At 42.9% G+C, this 19,175-nt stretch overlaps 1 protein-coding gene across 2 annotated transcripts in view; it reads right to left on the reverse strand.

Moving 5' to 3' along the window:
* Positions 1-19,175, reverse strand: part of RAD18 (RAD18 E3 ubiquitin protein ligase) — an 82,313-nt gene that overhangs the window by 27,213 nt on the left and 35,925 nt on the right. For both annotated transcript variants that reach the window (XM_059663417.1, XM_059663416.1), the window contains 2 exons: positions 6,852-7,004; positions 387-561 (listed from right to left, as the gene is read on the reverse strand). In XM_059663417.1, coding sequence (XP_059519400.1) covers positions 387-561; positions 6,852-7,004 — 328 coding nt within the window. The remainder of the gene's footprint in view (positions 1-386; positions 562-6,851; positions 7,005-19,175) is intronic.

Consider the following 19,175-nt stretch of genomic DNA (forward strand, 5'->3'; position numbering starts at 1 on the left):
TCTACTTGCTCAATTTGTCCTCTTGGGAACAAACTCTTTTTTTGTTTCACTCTCTGTGCACTGTCTTTCTGGTCAGCACTATTTTCTAGTGTAGTTATCTTTATCTCCTTCACTCATTGTCTTGACAAAAATTTCATTGCCTATCATACTCTCTTATCCAACTCCAGGAAAAATAGGGTTATAAAGGCTACAAGGGAGAAAACAAAGCCTCCCTAGGGTTGCTGCACACACTCCCCACGCACGACCCACTGTCACTGTGAAAGTTACCACGCAGTAAAGGTGACTGAGGAACTGCATTATGCCTCAGAGTTATTTTCTAATTATGTGTGCTATCTTAGCATGCACAGGAAATAAGACATTTAAAATAACGACTATGAGTTTCTTACCTATTGAATGAATCTGATTCGGATGAAGAAAGAGCATCTTCTTGAATATCAGTACAGCTGGAAGAATCATCAGGTCCATCGGGCTCGCGTATCCCTGGGGAGTCCAGCTTTGGCTGAGGGAAGTGGTTTATTACTGAAGGTATATCTGGTAATTTCATTTTATTATCTTCCTGTTCTAAAATGAAAAAAGGAAACAGTTAAGAGTACCTTAAAATCTACAACCTCTGCATAGTTATTATTTCCACAAACTTAATATTGTTATTTGTACTTAGTAAAATAGAAGTTTATTTAACATTGATACCAAAACTCTAGTGACAGCCAGAGAATCAGAATCTACACTACAATGGAGCCATCTAATTATATTGTCCACACCATGTATTACCAAATTAATTAATTTAAAAACAAAATTTGAACCAGGAGTGGGGAGAACCTTGTATTCTAATGCAGCTTCTACTTACAGTATTACTAAAGAATTCCAGCATATTTACAGACCAGAAAACACTGATAAACTTAAGAAGCATAACAAAAAAGGATTAAAGATTCAAGTAATAAAACAATCACAATATTTGTCACTGACTACTATGGGATAGGGAATCTATCTGGACATTTAACTAAATCTGTTACAATGAATCTAATATTCACCTTGGAAAAGAACAACTAATCAGACATATAAAATATTTTTGTTTGATCCAATACTTTTGGATCAAACAAAAATACTTTGTCTCATTTCTCTGCACCCCTTGTCATAATCTCAATTTCTGAGGTCTCTTATTGCAGATAGAGACACAGGTTTGCAAAAATGTCACAAGAAGGTACACAAGTAACCAAATATCTACAAATGTGAGTGCAGAAAATAATACCAGTGAAGAATTCTCCAGTGCTCAGGACTCTCCCTCACAGCCTGTTTCAGAACTCCGCTGGGATTTCAATTGTGCCCTTTTAGATTCAGGACCCGAGGCAGTACTACACTTTAAGTGCAAGCTGTGCATGCTAGCAGTATAGTGCCCCCTCTCATGAGTTTCACAGAGAGCAGAGTGTTCGCACATCACTCCTCCAGTGTGCTTTAGGGGCAAGTGGCCTTTCACAAAGGACACAAAAAGAACTGCCAAGGTTTTATTAAAAGGAGGAAAATTATGGAAAAAGAATAAGACAAATTCTTCCCAAAAAACCCTCACAACCTTTCAAAGTCCATACAGTCAGGATTTTTCCATAAATAACTATGTAAGTTTTTGTTATACTAGAGAACATCGTATGTCACAAGAGTACAGTTTCTAAAACTAAGCTCCTGATGTTGCCTGACCTTCAGTAAGTCTAATCATTACCCGCTAATGTTTATCTGGGAAAAGGAAGCCAGAAGCTAATGAGGACAACCCCTTGTAAAGAGATACCCAAGATCATGTTAAGAGGAATCAATCACCCAGTAACCCAGGCAATCCTGTCACTCAACTGGCCAGGAGAATGCAATCACATTGGCAAACCAGGGAACAGAATCCTATTCAACTTAAAATTCTTTTATTTTTGCACCTGTGTTACAATCTCCTCTTACTTCTTCCCCTATTTAATAATATTAGATAAATTCCCTCTTGAGGACAAACATCATACAACAATTTGTGGGCTTTGAAAGTCAGTTATCCTTCATATCTGTCCATAGGTGTCCAAAGAGGACTTCAAATTAGAGCCCCAAAATATGAGGCTCTGACATCCAACTTCCCCAAAGACACGCAACACAATAAATGAAGGTTTTACTTGACAGAACACACATCTTTTTAAACTTATACTGGCGCGGCAATGAGCAAGTTTATTCTAAAGAGCGAAAATTACGCAGTACATGCAGTTGTGTGATGCCATACAAAGCGCAGCCTTTCAGTCAGTCTGTGATTCTGTCTTCCTCTCTCTCTCACTCCCCACCTCGCTCAGACCTGCGCATTCATGCATAGCAACCTACCAGTAGCACTCATCTGTGAACCCCCGAGAGAGCAGTATTTATGTGCAATACACATACGGGTAAGGCAAAGTAGGTTTACAGTTGTTCGTATGAAGAATAACATAGTGAAGAAATAATACAAGAATAAATTTTTGCATACTTACTGTAAACCTACTTTTGCCCCACCCTGTATAATACATAACCCCTGAGTACAAGCAATCAATCATTTTCAAGAGATTCAACCAATAACAAAACTGTTCTCCAAATCTGAGATAATAAGCCAAGTTTTCTCAGGAGCTCAAGTACTTTCTAAGACTATCCTTTAACAACCACATGAACAAATCCAAGTTGTTCACAAAGACCATGAGGTATATACTCAGGCAGCAACCTATAAATGACACCAGAGTTTAGGACAAATAAAATACTTACGAATAAATCTAACTAAGAAGGTAAAAGACTTGCATACTGAAAACACAAAACATTGTTGAAAGAAATTAAGAAGAGATACGTAAATGAAAGATTATCCTGCATTCATGATTGAAAGACAGCATTGTTAAGATGTCAAAACTAACTAAAGCAATCTCTAGATTCAATGCAAACCCTATAGCACTTTTTACAAACAGAAAAATCCATCCTAAAATTCACATGGAATCTCAAGGGACTCAGAATAACCTTGAAAAGAAAGAAGAAAGCTGTAGGACTCATATCAATTTCAAAATTTGTTACAAAGCTACAATAATTGAAAAGTATACTACTGGCATAATGATAGACATATAGACCAATAGAATAGAGATTACAGAAATAAACACTCACGTATATGATCAAATGATTTTCAACAAGGATGTCAAGAGTATTCAATGGGAAAAGGACAGTCTTTTGGACAGTCTTTTTAACAAATGGTGCTCAGAAAATTGAATTATCTACATCTGAAAGAATGAGTTGAACCCTTACCTTACACCATACTTAAAATTAACTCAAAATGGATCAAAACCTAAATGTAAAAGCTAAAACTATAAAACTCTTAGGAAAAAACATAAAGGAAAATCTTCATGACACGGATTTGACAACAGTTTCATGGATAGAACACCAAAAGTATAGGCAGCAAAAAAATTTGATAAATTGAATTTCTTCAAAATCAAGTACCTAGATGCATCAAAAGATACTATTAAGAAAGCAAAAAGACTACCATGGGCCCTAGCTGGTTTGGCTCAGTGGATAGAGCGTTGGCCTGTGGACTCAAGGGTTCTGGGTTTGATTCCGGTCAAGGGCACATGCCTGGGTTGTGGGCTCGATCCCCAGTAGGGGGTGTGCAGGAGGCAGCCAATCAATGATTCTCTCTCATCACTGATGTTTCTATCTCTCTCTCCCTCTCTCTTCCTCTCTGATATCAATAAAAATATATTTTAAAAAAAGACTACCATGAAATGCTTTTGCAAATCACATATATAATAAAGCATTAATATCCAGTATAAAGAACTCCTAAAACTCAAGAACGAGAAAAAAAACCCCACACCAAACAACCCAATTAAAAAAATGGGCAAAGAACTTTAACAGACAAAAGGCCAATAACCATATTTAGAGAGTGGAGGGAGGGAGGGTGGAGGGGAAAGAGAAAAACATCGATTTGAGAGAGACACTTTTGCCGGGGTCCTGCCCCAGCGGGTCCAGGGGTTCCCCAAAGGTGTGGACGGAGTCGGCGAAGAAGGAATGACACGGAGACAGCGTTCAGTTGATCAGCAGCCTAGCCAGGATCTACAGCCAGGATCTCTAGCCAAGTTCTGGTCTGGATCTCCAGAGAGGTTCTGCTTCAGATCTCCAGCCAGGTTCTGTGGCCATGTTCCCTCGCTAGGTTCTTTCAGCCAGGTTCTGTCTGAGATCTCCAGCCAGGTTTGGTCACCAGGTTCCAGTCAGGTTCTCCTGCCAATCTCTGTAGTCAGGTTCAGTCCAGGATCCCTTGCCATGTTCTCCTGCTAGGCTCTGTCTCTAGGCTCCGAGGCCAGTCCCTGTCCAGGATCCTCCGGCATGCTCTCTCCAGCGAAGTTCTTCTGTCTCTAGAGAACGTTCTGTGTAGGTTCTGTGCCTAGGCTCTGTCTCTCTTGGTCCTGTCTTCCAAGCCCTGTCTGAGTTCTGTCTCTTGCTGTCTTGTTCTGAGTTCTGAGTTCTGTCTCTCTGTCTGGTTACATCTGTATTTATACCAGTTGATTCAATCCTATCAATCTCTATTCCAAAGGTTAGGGCGTTTCTTATCTCCATTCCAGGGAGAAAAGATTATGTAGTTTAAGCATGATTGTTTGTAGTTAAAGGGATTAATTACCTGCCTGGCACTTACTTGAGGGGTTTTATTCCCTCCCTAACTTCAGGGGAAAATCCCTACCTGGGGATTCAACCTTTCTCGGAGAGGTGACCTTGGTTAAAACACAGCGCCAAGAAGGTGAGCAAACATATTAAGAACCGTATGCCATATATGCCAGGTCCCTTGAAACAGCAAGGATGGACCGGCTCCCGGCAAATTCCCCCTTTTTTATTTTTTAAAAGCAGGCATTAAAAAGAAAAACCTCAAATGCTCTCTTATATCCATTTTAAGAGTAGGATTGGCGCTTTCCGCTATTACCTGAGTCCTGATCTATCACCCCAGGGAGAGCTTGCCAATCCTGCACTTTCCCGGGGTGGAAAGGCTGCAGTGGGGTTAAGGATAAGGCTCCTTGGGCCTACCTTCTCCCATGCCTCTACATTTACCTTTCTGGCACCTTTCCTTCCTCAGAAAAGCATGGAAGTATTTCTTGTATAAAATGTTCCATCTGACTGGGAGTAACCTTAATTCCTCTGCTAGCAAGCATATGTGTTAAAAGATCAATACAGAGTCTTATTTCTTTAGACTCAGTATGGCACATCTTCTTAATCTAAAGATCAATACAGAGTCTTCTTTCTTTGGACTCAGTATGGCACATCTTGTCAATCTAAGTTCTGTACTATCCACCTTCTTACCCTACTTATCCTCTGTAGGGGGGTCTGCAGTACCCTGGTGGAGTCCTATCCGTCCCGAGTGTGGGGTTCTCAATGGGGGGGGGGCTTACCTAAGGGAATCCTGTTCCAGGGGTTCCCAAAGGTGTGGACGGAGTCGGCGAAGACTATCCACCCTCTTCCTACGGTGGAGTCTGATCCGTCCCGAGTGTGGAGGTTCTCAATGGGGCGGCTTACCTAAGGGAATCCTGTTCCAGGGGTTCCCAAAGGTGTGGACGGAGTCGGCGAAGACTATCCACCCTCTTCCTACGGTGGAGTCCTATCCGTCCCAAGTGCGGGGCGCTTACCTAGGGGTCCCTGTTCGGGCGCCAGATGCCAGGGTCTAGCCCCAGCGGGTCCAGGGGTCCCCAAAGGTGTGGACGGAGTCGGTGAAGAGGGAATGACACGGAGATAGTGTTCAGTTGATCAGCAGCCTACCCAGGACCTCTAGCCCGGATCTCCAGAGAGGTTCTGCTTCGGATTTCCAGCGAGGTTCTGTAGCCATGTTCCCTCGCTAGGTTCTCCAGCCAGGTTCTGTCCAGGCTCTCCAGTCAGGTTCAGTGTCCAGGTTCCAGTCAGGTTCTCCTGCCAATCTCTGTAGTCAGGTTCAGTCCAGGATCCCTTGCCATGTTCTCCTGCTAGGCTCTGTCTCTAGGCTCCGAGGCCAGTCCCTGTCCAGGATCCTCCGGCATGCTCTCTCCAGCGAAGTTCTTCTGTCTCTAGAGAACGTTCTGTGTAGGTTCTGTGCCTAGGCTCTGTCTCTCTTGGTCCTGTCTTCCAAGCCCTGTCTGAGTTCTGTCTCTTGCTGTCTTGTTCTGAGTTCTGAGTTCTGTCTCTCTGTCTGGTTACATCTGTATTTATACCAGTTGATTCAATCCTATCAATCTCTATTCCAAAGGTTAGGGCGTTTCTTATCTCCATTCCAGGGAGAAAAGATTATGTAGTTTAAGCATGATTGTTTGTAGTTAAAGGGATTAATTACCTGCCTGGCACTTACTTGAGGGGTTTTATTCCCTCCCTAACTTCAGGGGAAAATCCCTACCTGGGGATTCAACCTTTCTCGGAGAGGTGACCTTGGTTAAAACACAGCGCCAAGAAGGTGAGCAAACATATTAAGAACCGTATGCCATATATGCCAGGTCCCTTGAAACAGCAAGGATGGACCGGCTCCCGGCACACTTTACTTGGTTGCCTCCCCCGACTCACCAGGACCAGAGCTAGGGATCGAATCTGCAACCCAGGTATGTGCCCTTGACCAGGAATCAAACCCAGGACCCGTCAGTGGACAGGCTCTAACCACTGAGAACACCAGCCAGGGCAAAGGAAGCTTTTAGAAACTGTATCTCAGGACATCCTCCCAGTCATTTTTCTCAGAGTTATAAACCTAGTTGATATTCAACAACTGCTTTAAGTCTAAAAATACCTTTTCCCATTTCAAATATCTATTAAGTACAAAGTAAATTTCTTTGTTTTAATTTTTTTTTTATATTAAAATGAATAGTGAAACTCAACATAATTTGTTTTTAATTAAAGTCTTTTACCCAGGCATACAGGGAACAGCATTTTTGTAGATTCATCTTCTTTTTGACATTTCAACAGTTTTCTTGTATCCTTTTTTGACATTTCAACAGTTTTCTTGTATCCTTTTTTGGCCTGATCCACCAGAAGCTGAAATTCATTCTGATGTTTTTTACCTGAAATTAAAAAAGATTTTCTCAGTAAAGCTAAGACTATAAAAGTTATACATCTATAACCATCAAGAAGTGTACATGCTCGCTCAAGAACGGCACCCTTAGGAATCACCTGCAATAAATGAAAAAGCTGGCAAGCACAAGGATACAAGGTGCTGGGAGATTGTGGAAGCCATTCCTATCTATTTCTTCCCCTCCTCAGCAACAAACATGGAAACATGGTGGTCCTAGTTCGTTACTGTAGGTTTCTTCCCAAACCCCATACTCCAGAAAGGGTTCTGATAGAACATGAAAGATACTGCTTTCTTTTCTGTTGCTGTTCATCCTCACTGGAGGATATTTTCCCCTTTGATTTTTAAAGAGTGCATTGGAGGAAGGAAGCGGGGAGTAGAAACATTGATTGGTTGCGTCCCACACTAGCCCTGACTGGGGTCAGTGATCAAACCTGCAACCCAGGTACATGCCCTTGTCCAAGAATTAAATCCATGACCCTTAGGTCCATGGGTTGATGCTCTAACACTGACACACACCGGCCAAGACATGCTACCTTAAATATATCCAAAAGACACCTTCTAATTTCTAAGACACCATTCTAATTTCAAAGACACAAAAGAATACTAAGATGAATATTAATTAAATATAAAACCAGAAGCCTCTAGGAAAGTTGGGTTATAAAAACAAAAAATATCCATTTCAAGTCCCTTCTTTTCCCCTTTACACTACTTGCGTATTTCCTATCAGAAACCCTTTAGCAATCTAAGCCATTTCCTCCATCAATCCACATTGTAACACCTCTGAAAATAATTTAAGCCTGACCTCTAGGTCACCATTAGAAATATGCATTAATTTACTCAATAAAGAGTAGCCAGTCATTGTTAGAGCATGACTTGAGGACGTCTATTTGTGACCTGAACCGTGGCTCAAATAGCTGAGGTTGCACTTTACTTATCTAACATCTGTAAACACTAAAGCCATGATTCAAAATGTCATAAATCCTGAAAAAATACATTTTAGAAATAATCATACTGCAAATGATTCTTTTAAAACAAAGTTTATGCTGAAACCGGTTTGGCTCAGTGGATAGAGCGTCGGCCTGTGGACTGAGAGGTCCCGGGTTCAGTTCCGGTCGAGGGCGTGTGCCTGGGTTGCGGGCATATCCCCAGTGGGAGATGTGCAGGAGGCAGCTGATGGATGGTTCTCTCTCATCGATGTTTCTGGCTCTCTGTCTCTCTCCCTTCCTCTCTGTAGAAAATCAATAAAATATATTTAAAAATAAATAAATAAATAAATAAATAAATAAATAAATAAATAAATAAATAAAACAAAGTTTTGAAAGTGTTTCATACAGTAACCTATATTTTCCCTAAAGCACAATACTAAGAATGCCTGGGTGCAGGGGAAACTATGCATTTTCTAGGGCTACCCTTCCCGGATTCCAGCCATTCACTGCCTTTGAGCTATGCTACAGTTCTGTAAATGTAGGTAAATGATGACATTGGAAAATTCTTGTCTACACAAGCAAAATCCTGGTTGAGGAAGGCTCAAATGACTTCCCTCCCACACTGTTGAAGGAGCCAGGTTTACCACCATTTGCACATTTATTTTAATACTAGTGGCCCATTGCACGAAATTCATGCACATTAAAAGGGAATTAATTAGAGGAAATATTTTAATATTGCTATTTGCCCTTTCTCTATAATAGAAGTGTCAGATGAAAGAAAATTAGTAAAATGTATATGAAAATCTTCCTCCTGTCAGAGTCTGCGGCATGCCATGGAACCCAGAGTCAAGTCCCTGCCCACTCGCATGCACCTTGAAATCATGCGAGACCCAGACCTGGCCAGCCCCACCCCCATTAGGTGAGATCCAGACCCAGCCAGCCCCACCCCCAACAAGCCCAGCCGGGCAGGGGGGCACAGCCTCAAGTCCCCCAGCCCAGCACTGGGCAGGGGGCACAGCCTGAGAGCCCCCCTCAAGCCCTGCTGGGTGGGGGCACAACCTCAGGTCCCCTGTCAAGCCCTGCTGGGTAGGGGGGCGCAGCCTCAGGACCCCTGGCCCAGTGCCAGGTGCAGGGCATGGTCTGAGGTCCACCTTCAAGCCCCGCAGGGTGGGGGGCGTGGCCTGAGGGTCCCCATCAAGCCTCGCTGGGCTGGGGGTGCGGCGTCAGGTCCCCCAGCCCGGTGCTGGGACAGGGGTCGTGGCCTCAGGTCCCCCGACCCAGGGTGGGAGGTACGGCCTGAGGTTCCCCGTCAAGTGGGGGGCGCAGCCTCAGGTCCCTGCTGATCACTCGTTACGGGAACCCCCACCTCCGCTGTGGGCGCAGCCATCTTGTGTTATGGGAACCCTGCCTCCGCGGTGGTGCACCCATCTTGTGATGTGATGGAGTGAGGGTCAATTTGCATATTCCCTCTTTATTACATAGGATTCCTGATCAATAAGTGTACTGGTCTTTAGCCACTAGGAAGAGACTGCTCCTAATTTTAATACGTTTATGTGTATGCTATCTGTATGAAAACTCCCACTAAACCAAGGTGCTGTGCCGGGAGCCGGTCCATCCTTGCTGTTTCAAGGGACCTGGCATATATAGCATACGGTTCTTAATATGTTTGCTCCCCTTAGCGCTGTGTGTTTTAACCAAGGTCACCTCTCCGAGAAAGGTTGTTTCCCCAGGTAGGAATTTTTCCCTGAAGTCAGGGAGGGGATGAAACTCCTTAACTAAGTGCCAGGTGGGTAGTTAATCACTACAAACAATCATGCTTAAGCTACATAATCTTTACTCCCTGGAATGGAGATAAGAAACGCCCTAACCTTTGTAATAGAGATTGATAGGATTTAATCAACTGGTATAAATACAGATGTAACAAGACAGAACTGAGAACACAGGGCTTGGAAGACAGGACCAAGAGAGACAGAGCCTAGGCACGGAACCTACGGGAGCGTTCTCTGGAGACGGAGGAGCTTCGCTGGAGAGAGCATGCCGAAGGATCCTGGACAGGGACTGGCCTCAGAGCCTGGAGATGGAGCCTAGAGAGAGAACATGGCAAAAGATCCTGGACTGAACCTGACTACAGAAATATGGCAAGAGAACCTGACTAGAACCTGGTGACCGAACCTGGCTGGAGATCTCAGACAGAACCTGGCTGGAGAACCTAGCAAGACAACATGGACACAGAACCTGGCTGGAGATCCTAAGCAGAACCTCTCTGGAGATCCAGGCTAGAGATCCTGGCTAGGCTGCTGATCAACTGAACGCTGTCTCCGTGTCCTTCTTTCTTCGCTGACTCCGTCTACGCCTTTGGGAACCCCTGGACCTGCTGGGGTTGGACCCCGGCATATGGCGCCCGAACAGGGACCCCTAGGTAAGCACCCCACACTCGGGATGGATCGGACTCCACCGTAGGAAGAAGGTGGATAGTCTTCGCCGACTCCGTCCACACCTTTGGGAACCCTTGGAACAGGATTCCCTTAGGTAAGCCCCCCCCCCACCCCCATTGAGAACCCCATACTCGGGACGGATAGGACTCCACCAGGGTACTGCAGACCCCCCTACAGAGGATAAGTAGGGTAAGAAGGTGGATAGTACAGAACTTAGATTGACAAGATGTGCCATACTGAGTCCAAAGAAAGAAGACTCTGTATTGATTCTTAGGTTGAGAAGATGTGCCATACTGAGTCCAAAGAAAGAAGACTCTGTATTGATCTTTAGATTAAGAAGATGTGCCATACTGAGTCTAAAGAAATAAGACTCTGTATTGATCTTTTAACACATATGCTTGCTAGCAGAGGAATTAAGGTTACTCCCAGTCAGACAGAACGTTTTATACAAGAAGTATGTCCATGCTTTTCTGAGGAAGGAAAGGTGCCAGAAAGGTAAATGTAGAGGCATGGGAGAAGGTAGGCCCAAGGAGTCTTATCCTTAACCCCACTGCAGCCTTTCCACCCCAGGAAAGTGCAGGATTGGCAAGCTCTCCCTGGGGTGATAGATCAGGACTCAGGTAATAGCGGAAAGCGCCAATCCTACTCTTAAAATGGATATAAGAGAGCATTTGAGGTTTTTCTTTTTAATGCTGCTTTTAAAAAATAAAAAAGGGGGAATTTGCCGGGAGCCGGTCCATCCTTGCTGTTTCAAGGGACCTGGCTGGAGATCTCAGACAGAATCTGGCTGGAGAACCTAGCAAGAGAACATGGACACAGAACCTCTCTGGAGATCCAGACCAGAACTTGGCTGGAGATCCGGGCTAGAGATCCTGGCTAGGCTGCTGATCAACTGAACGCTGTCTCCGTGTCATTCCTTCTTCGCCGACTCCATCCACACCTTTGGGGACCCCTGGACCTGCTGGGGTTGGATCCCGGCAGTGCTGGGTTATAAAGTGTCCAGTAAGTTTTAAGTAAGATACTGGTTAAAATTTCAGCAAAAGAAATAAAAGTTGTCCATAAGGTTACTGGAAAGTTAGCTTTTTAAAAACAAGTGAGATCCTAAGATTACAAGCTAAGTGATCTTTCAAGTCCTATTTAACTCTATGCATTTAAGGATAATTACTTTGTACTGCTTCACCTCCCTAGAATCAAAAATATAAATGGGCTCACACCATAGTAGTTTCTGTTAGGGCAGCAGCACCATGGGGTCTCTGGAATTTATTTAGAACAGGTGTAGGCTGTTTTCCTAATAAGGCCACTCCATTGTGTACCTGTGGATTGTGGGTTTAAGAACTTAAGTTACACAAGAAACTTGCTAAAGTAATCTCATTAACAGCCAAGGAGAGAAGGAAAGACTTGATGCCCCACTTTGTGGGCTTATTCTTGATATACTGCTTGATGGCCAAGTGGTTTTTTGTCGGGATCATCGCCTCATCTAGGCTCAAATGTTGCTTTGGCAGATAGAAGTGGAGAAACTTGGGGAGCAGACTTTCCAAGAAAGGCCTAACTTTATATATTCTATCTGTCTTATCGATATCTGTGTCTTCCTCATCAATTATGTGTAAAAAACTCCAAAGGGCCAAGAATCTGTCTCGAGTCATAACATTTCGAAATCCGGGAGTAAGTCCAACGAAGTCAGAGCCCTCATTTGTCCAATAATCCTGATAGCTGGGCTTTATACATAAGTATTCTATATAGATCCTCAGTCCAAGAAAAGCCTTCATTTCTTCCACTGTGGCATCCTTGGAATTTTTGGCATTGTAGGAGTTGGGCTTTACTATACGCAATTGGTGGGCCTGGAGGTTGGTTTTTCTCTGTCAAATTTTGCCAGAAAGTATCATCCAAAAACAAGGATAAAAAGTCAATCAGTTCACTCTCCTCTGTGATAGATCCAGGAATGTTCACTGGGCCTTTCCCATCCTCAGTGAAATTTAGATCTGTATTTGGTAATACAAAATTCCTTGTCCAACCTTCATCACCACCTAGATCTCCCCCATCAGCTGTTTGAGGGACACGCCCCCTTCTTTTACTATCGATCTAGCTCTAGATCTATAAGGTTCAAGATTCTCCTCATGACTCGAGCTCTCACTGTCCGTGTCACTTGAACTGGAAACATATTCTTGATGAAATTCTGACTCCTCAAAGTCTGAATCAACCAAAGTATGGATCACCTGTTGGACTGTGATAAGCCTAGACCAGCCATGGGCAAACTACGGCCCGCGGGCCGGATCCGGCCCATTTGAAATGAATAAAACTAAAAAAAAAAGAGACCGTACCCTTTTATGTAATGATGTTTACTTTGAATTTATATTAGTTCACACAAACACTCCATCCATGCTTTTGTTCCGGCTCTGGTCCAGTTTAAGAACCCATTGTGGCCCTCAAGTCAAAAAGTTTGCCCACCCCTGGCCTAGACATACTTCACTTTCCTGTTGAAGTGCTTGGTTCATCAGCCGCTCGTTTCATTGTGAATTTTCAGAATTTTTTCACGTCAAACCACACAAAGTCACTTCAAACACATGGGGGCAGACATTTGCAATGGCTAACCATGAGGTCTGACCATGATTGGTTGGTTATTTTTAGTTTGCGACACATTTTTTTCACGTACTAGGCAAAGTACCGAAAATTAGGTACAGCAGTATAGCGGCAGATTCGGAAATTACCGAAAAATCGGTACAGCGGGCTGACAGGGTTAAAATAACTGTGTAGTATTATAGCATTACTTCATTGTCATTTTAATTTGTATTTTCCTAAAAAGTAATGACTAGTAAAACTAACCATATCATCTTATGTGGTTATTTGGTGTCTGAATATCTCCTTTGCTGAAGAATATGTTTAAATCTTTGCCCTTTTTAAAAATATGGCATATGCCTTATTATTAAATTGTAAGAGTCCTTTTTTAAAAATATATTTTTATTGATTTCAGAAAGGAAGGGAGAGGGAGAGAGAGAGAGAAACATCAATGATGAGAGAGAATCATTGATCGGCTGCCTTCTACATGCCCCCCAGTGGGGACGGAGCCCACAACCCAGGCATGTGCCCGACCAGAATCAAACCCAGGATCCTTCAGTCTGCAAGCCAACGCTCTATCCACTGATCCAAACCAGCTAGGGCTGTAAGAGTTCTTTATATAGTCCTGGCCTGTGTGGTTCAGTGGTAGAGCATCAGCCCATGTATTAAAGAACCAATTGATGTTTCTCTCTCTCCCTCCCCTTCTCTTCCCCATCCTCCCTTCCACGCTCTCTAAAAAAAATCAGTGGAGAAAATATCCTCCGTGATCAGGCCTAAACCGGCAGTTGGACATCTCTCTCACAATCCAGAACTGCTGGCTCCCAACCACTTGCCTGCCTGTCTGCCTGATTGCCCCTAACCACCCTGCCAGCCTGATCACCCCCTACCCCAGCGGTTCTCAACCTGTGGGTCGTGACCCCTTTGGTGGTCAAATGACCCTTTCACAGGGGTCGCCTAAGATCATCCTGCATATCAGATATTTACATTACGATTCATAACAGTAGCAACATTACAGTTATGAAGTAGCAACAAAAATAGTTTTATGGTTGGGTCACAACATGAGGAACTGTATTTAAAGGGCCAGAGGTTGAGAACCACTGCTAACCACTCCCCAGCCAGCCTGACGCCTAACTGCTCCCCTGCCTGCCCGATCGCCCCCAACTGTCCTCCCCTGCCAGCCCGATCACCCCTTGCCAGTCTAATTGCTCCCAACTGCCCTCCCCTACTGGCCTGGTTGCTCCCAACTGCCCTCCCCTGCCGGCCTGGTTGGCCCCAACTGCCCTCCCCTGCAGGTCTGGTTGCCCCCAACTGCCCTCCCCTGCCGGTCTGGTTGCCTCCAACTGCCCTCCCCTGCAGGCCTGGTTGCTCCCAACTGCCCTCCCCTGCAGGCCATCTTGAGGCGGCCATCTTGTGACCACATGGGGGTGGCCATCTTGTGCAAGGGTGTGATGGTCAATTTGCATATCACCTCTTTATTATATGGTACCGGTAATTTCTATTTTCTGTTTTTGTCCTGAATAGGCTTGCTAGAGGTTTTTTAATTTTATTAAGCTTTACAAAAAACCAGCTTTTGGTTTCACAGACTTTCTCAATCATTTTTCTGTCTTCACTTTCATTGGTTTCTGATCTTTCCTTTAATATTACCAGCCCTCTGTTTACTTTGGGTGGAATCTGCTCTTCTTTTCCTAGTTTCTTAAGGTGAAATCATAGATAACTAATTTAAAACCTCTTCTCTTTTCTAACACAAGTATTTAATGTTATACATTTCCCTCTAAGCACTGCTTTAGCTACATTCCACATTGATACAAAGTATTTTCATTCAGTTTTATATAGATCTTAATCTGTTTTTACTTCATCCAGTATATATTTCAATTCAGGTATGTTTATCATAAAATGAATTCCATTTGAGTTTTTCTTATATCATCATTTCTCACCTCAACAGGACCCTACTTAATTCTTCCTTCTTGATATATGGAACATATTTATACATGCTGTTTTAACCATTCTGTCTACTAGTCTCATCATCTGTCATTCCTGGGTTTGGTTCTATTAATTAAAATTTCTCGGGGAGAACCAAGATGGCGGCTTAGGTTAACACCGGAGTTTGCTGCCTCGAACAACCACTTCAAAAATACAACAAAAAGACAGAACGGACATCATCCAGAACCACAGGAAGGCTGGCTGAGTGGAAGTTCTACAACTAGGAGAAAAGAAAATAACATACCGAGACTCAGAGGAGGCACAGTGCGGAAAATACAAAGGTGCAGAGGTGCGCACGGAGTGGGCTGGCGGCTGAGGGCGCGGTTGTCTGTTTCAATCGGGAGGGAGGCTCTGATTCTGAGCTCCAGATCCAGGCGAGTCTCTAAGGACCCAGACTCAAACGGGAGAAGCGGGACTGTCTGGCTTCGGTTGGAACTCGAGGGCAGCTTTCTCTCCGAGGTTTGCAGCGGTTGCTGGGACACTGAGAGGCAGAGCCTCTGGGGACGGGACTGAGAGCCGCCATAACTGCTCGCTCAGCCCGCCCTGTTGATCCCCTGAGACACGCCCCGCCCAAGCCCTGCACAGAGCCATTTGCCGGATAGCCTCAGGCAAAGGCTAGATTAGCACCTCCCCAGAGGACATAAGTTCTCTCACTGCAGACACAGATGATTCTCACAGCCACTTGGCCTGGAGCTCAAATCCCCTCTAGTATTACCTACAACAATCAAGGCTTAACTACAATAAGACTGCGCACAAAGACCACTAGGGGGTGCACCAAGAAAACATAAAAAAATGCGGAGACAAAGAAACAGGACGCAAATGTCAGAAATGGAAGATATAGACCTCAAAACCACACTTTTAAGGTCTTTCAATAATTTTCTAAAAACTGCCGATAAATGTAGTGAGATCCTCAAGAAATCTAATGAGACCCTCAATGTTGTGATAAAGAACCAACTAGAAATTAAGCATACACTGACTGAAATAAAGAATATTATACAGACTCCCAACAGCAGACCAGAGGAGCGCAAGAATCAAGTCAAAGATTTGAAATGCGAAGAAGCAAAAAACACCCAACCGGAAAAGCAAAATGAAAAAGAATCCGAAGAAAATACGAAGATAGTGTAAGGAGCCTCTGGGACAGCTTCAAGCGTACCAACATCAGAATTATAGGGGTGCCAGAAGATGAGAGAGAGCAAGACATTGAAAACCTATTTGAAGAAATAATGACAGAAAACTTCCCCCACCTGGTGAAAGAAATAGACTTACAGGTCCAAGAAGTGCAGAGAACCCCAAACAAAAGGAATCCAAAGAGAACCACATCAAGACACATCATAATTAAAATGCCAAGAGCAAAAGACAAAGAGAGAATCTTAAGAGCAGCAAGAGAAAGAAACTCAGTTACCTACAAGGGAATACCCATATGACTGTCAGTGGATTTCTCAACAGAAACTTTGCAGGCCAGAAGGGAGTGGCAAGAAATATTCAAAGTGATGAATACCAAGAACCTACAACCAAGATTACTTTATCCAGCAAAGCTATCATTCAGAATTGAAGGTCAGATAAAGAGCTTCACAGATAAGGAAAAGCTAAAGGAGTTCATCACCACCAAACCAGTATTATATGAAATGCTGAAAGGTATCCTTTAAGAAGAGAAAGAAGAAGAGAAAGGTAAAGATACAAACTATGAACAACAAATATGCATCTATCAACAAGTGAATAATCTGATGAACAGAATGAACTGGTGATTATAATAGAATCAGGGACATAGAAAGGGAATGGACTGACTATTCTTGGGGGGGGAAAGGGTGTGGGAGATGCGGGAAGAGACTGGACAAAACTCGTGCACCTATGGATGAGGACAGTGGGTGGGGAGTGAGGGCGGAGGGTGGGGCGGGAACTGGGAGGAGGGGAGTTGTGGGGGGAAAAAAGGGGAACAAATGTAATAATCTGAACAATAAAGATTTAATTAAAAAAAAAATTTTCTCCTTTCTATGAATCTTATATTTCTGCTTCTTTGAATTCCTGGTAATTTCAATAGGATACTAAATACTAATAATTTTATTCTCTTGGTTGCTAGATTTTGTCCTATCCTTAAACTGTATTATATTTTGTTCTGAAGAATATCAAGCTACTTAGAATCGACTGAATCATTCCAAGGCTTGCTTTCAATTTTTAATAGGGCAGATTATGAAGATAATGAGAAGACAACCCACAGACCAGGAGAAAATACTTGCAAAAGACATATCTGATAAAGGACTGTTATCCAAAATATACAAAGAACTTCCAAAAATCAAGAAGAAAATGAATGACCCAATTTAAAAAATGGGCTGAAGATCTGAACATACACTTGCTGGAAAAAGATATACAGATGGCAAATAACCATATGAAAAAATGCTCAACATTATATGTCATTAGATAATTGTACATTTAAAAAAAACAACAGCAACTATTAGAATGGCAAAAATCCAAATCACTAACAACACATATGCAGGTGAGGATAAGAAGCAACAGTAACTCTTATTCTTTGCTGATGGGAATGCAAAATGGTACAGAGATTTAAAAAGATAATTTCTTACAAAACTAAAGATACCTTATGTTCTAGCACTCACATGCATTAGTATTTATCCAAATATGTAGAAACTTATGTTGACACAAAAAGCTGCACAAGAACGTAAAGGAACCTTTTAAATAATTGCCAAAAGAAGCAGTGGGTAAATTGATAAATAAACTATAGTACATCCAGATAATGGAATATTGTTCAAGGCTAAAAATAAATAAGCTATCAAGTCAAGAAAAAACACAGAGGAACCTGAAATGCACATTACTGAGAAAGAAGACAACCTGAAAAGGCTATCATCCTATCTAATAAAAGAGTAATATTTAAATTAACCATCACTCCATGACAAAGATGGCAGTGCCCATAGTGACCAGGGCAAGTCGCTGGCAGTGTCATCCTGGCAGCGCGAGCCCCGCGTCCGTGCCCCAGCCGTGCAGAGGGAAGGGAGGGGCTTCAGGCCAGAAGCTGGGGCGAGGGATGCAAGTGTCGTTGCAGGCCGGGCTAAGGGATGACTACCCTCCCCACCCCCCATGCACGAATTTCGTGCACTGGGACTATAGTATACTGTATAATGCCAATTACATGACATTCTGGAAAAGAAAAAACTATAGACAGTGAAAAGATAAGTGGTTGTCAGGGCCTAGGAAGAAAGGAGGGATCAATAAATAAAGCACAGTGAGTATTCTGTATGATAAGATAATGGTAGGTATATGTCATTATATATTTGTTAAAACCCATAGAATATATACCACCAAGAGTGAACCCTAATGTAAACTATGCACTTTGTGATAATGACATGTCAGTATACCACTCTGGTGAGAGATGTTGATGGCAGGAGAGATGGTGCATGTGTACATTAGGGAGATATAGGAACTCGCTGCATTTTCCCCTCAATATTACGTTTTACTCTAAAACGTAAAGTCTATTTTTAAAAAAATCTTTTCATTAGAGAAAATTAGTACAACCATTAGTGTAAAGAAGTCAACGAATAACAGCCCAGAGGCCAAATCCAACCTATGGCATATTTTTGTATGGCTCTCTAGCTAAGAATGCCTTTTATATTTTTATAAAGATGTGTTAACAAATAGAAAATTTGACCATATATAGCCTGCAAAGCCTAAAATATTTATTATCTGGCCCTAAGGTAGATTAGATTAGCCCAGCTACTAAAATAATAAAAACTTTCTGAGGATTCTGTCTGAGGTCCCCATATATTTTGAGGTTGTTGTTTTTTTGTACTAGGGCTTGTGATGGATTCAAATTGTTTCAGGCCCTTTGTGAGCTCCAGAAATTGTTCTGGAGCTAATCCTTTCAAGTAGCCTTTCCCTAGTCTCAGGCACTTTCCTCTCATTCATGTGCAAATTGCTAGGCAGCCAAAAGCTTAACAGGATCTTCTATGCATCATATAGAGCTCTCCTCTATCTGAGGTTCTCTCCTCTCTGGTAAGCTGCCCCACAAATTCTAGCACCTTGGCCTCCCACAACTTTCATTTCTGGTTTACCTACTCAGTGACCCACCAGATTATTTTGGGGTTCTCCTACCCAATGCCTGAAAACTGCCTCTAGGGAGTAAGCTCTGGAACTGGAGAGCTCACCACTTTGTTTTCTTTCCTTCAGGAATCACAATCCTGTGCTACTTTTCCCCACTATCTATATAAAAAAACCATTGCTTCATACATTTAATCAGGTTTTCTAGTTTATTAATGAAGG

Source organism: Myotis daubentonii, chromosome 14 (assembly GCF_963259705.1).
Source record: "Myotis daubentonii chromosome 14, mMyoDau2.1, whole genome shotgun sequence".
NCBI classification, from domain to species: domain Eukaryota; kingdom Metazoa; phylum Chordata; class Mammalia; order Chiroptera; family Vespertilionidae; genus Myotis; species Myotis daubentonii.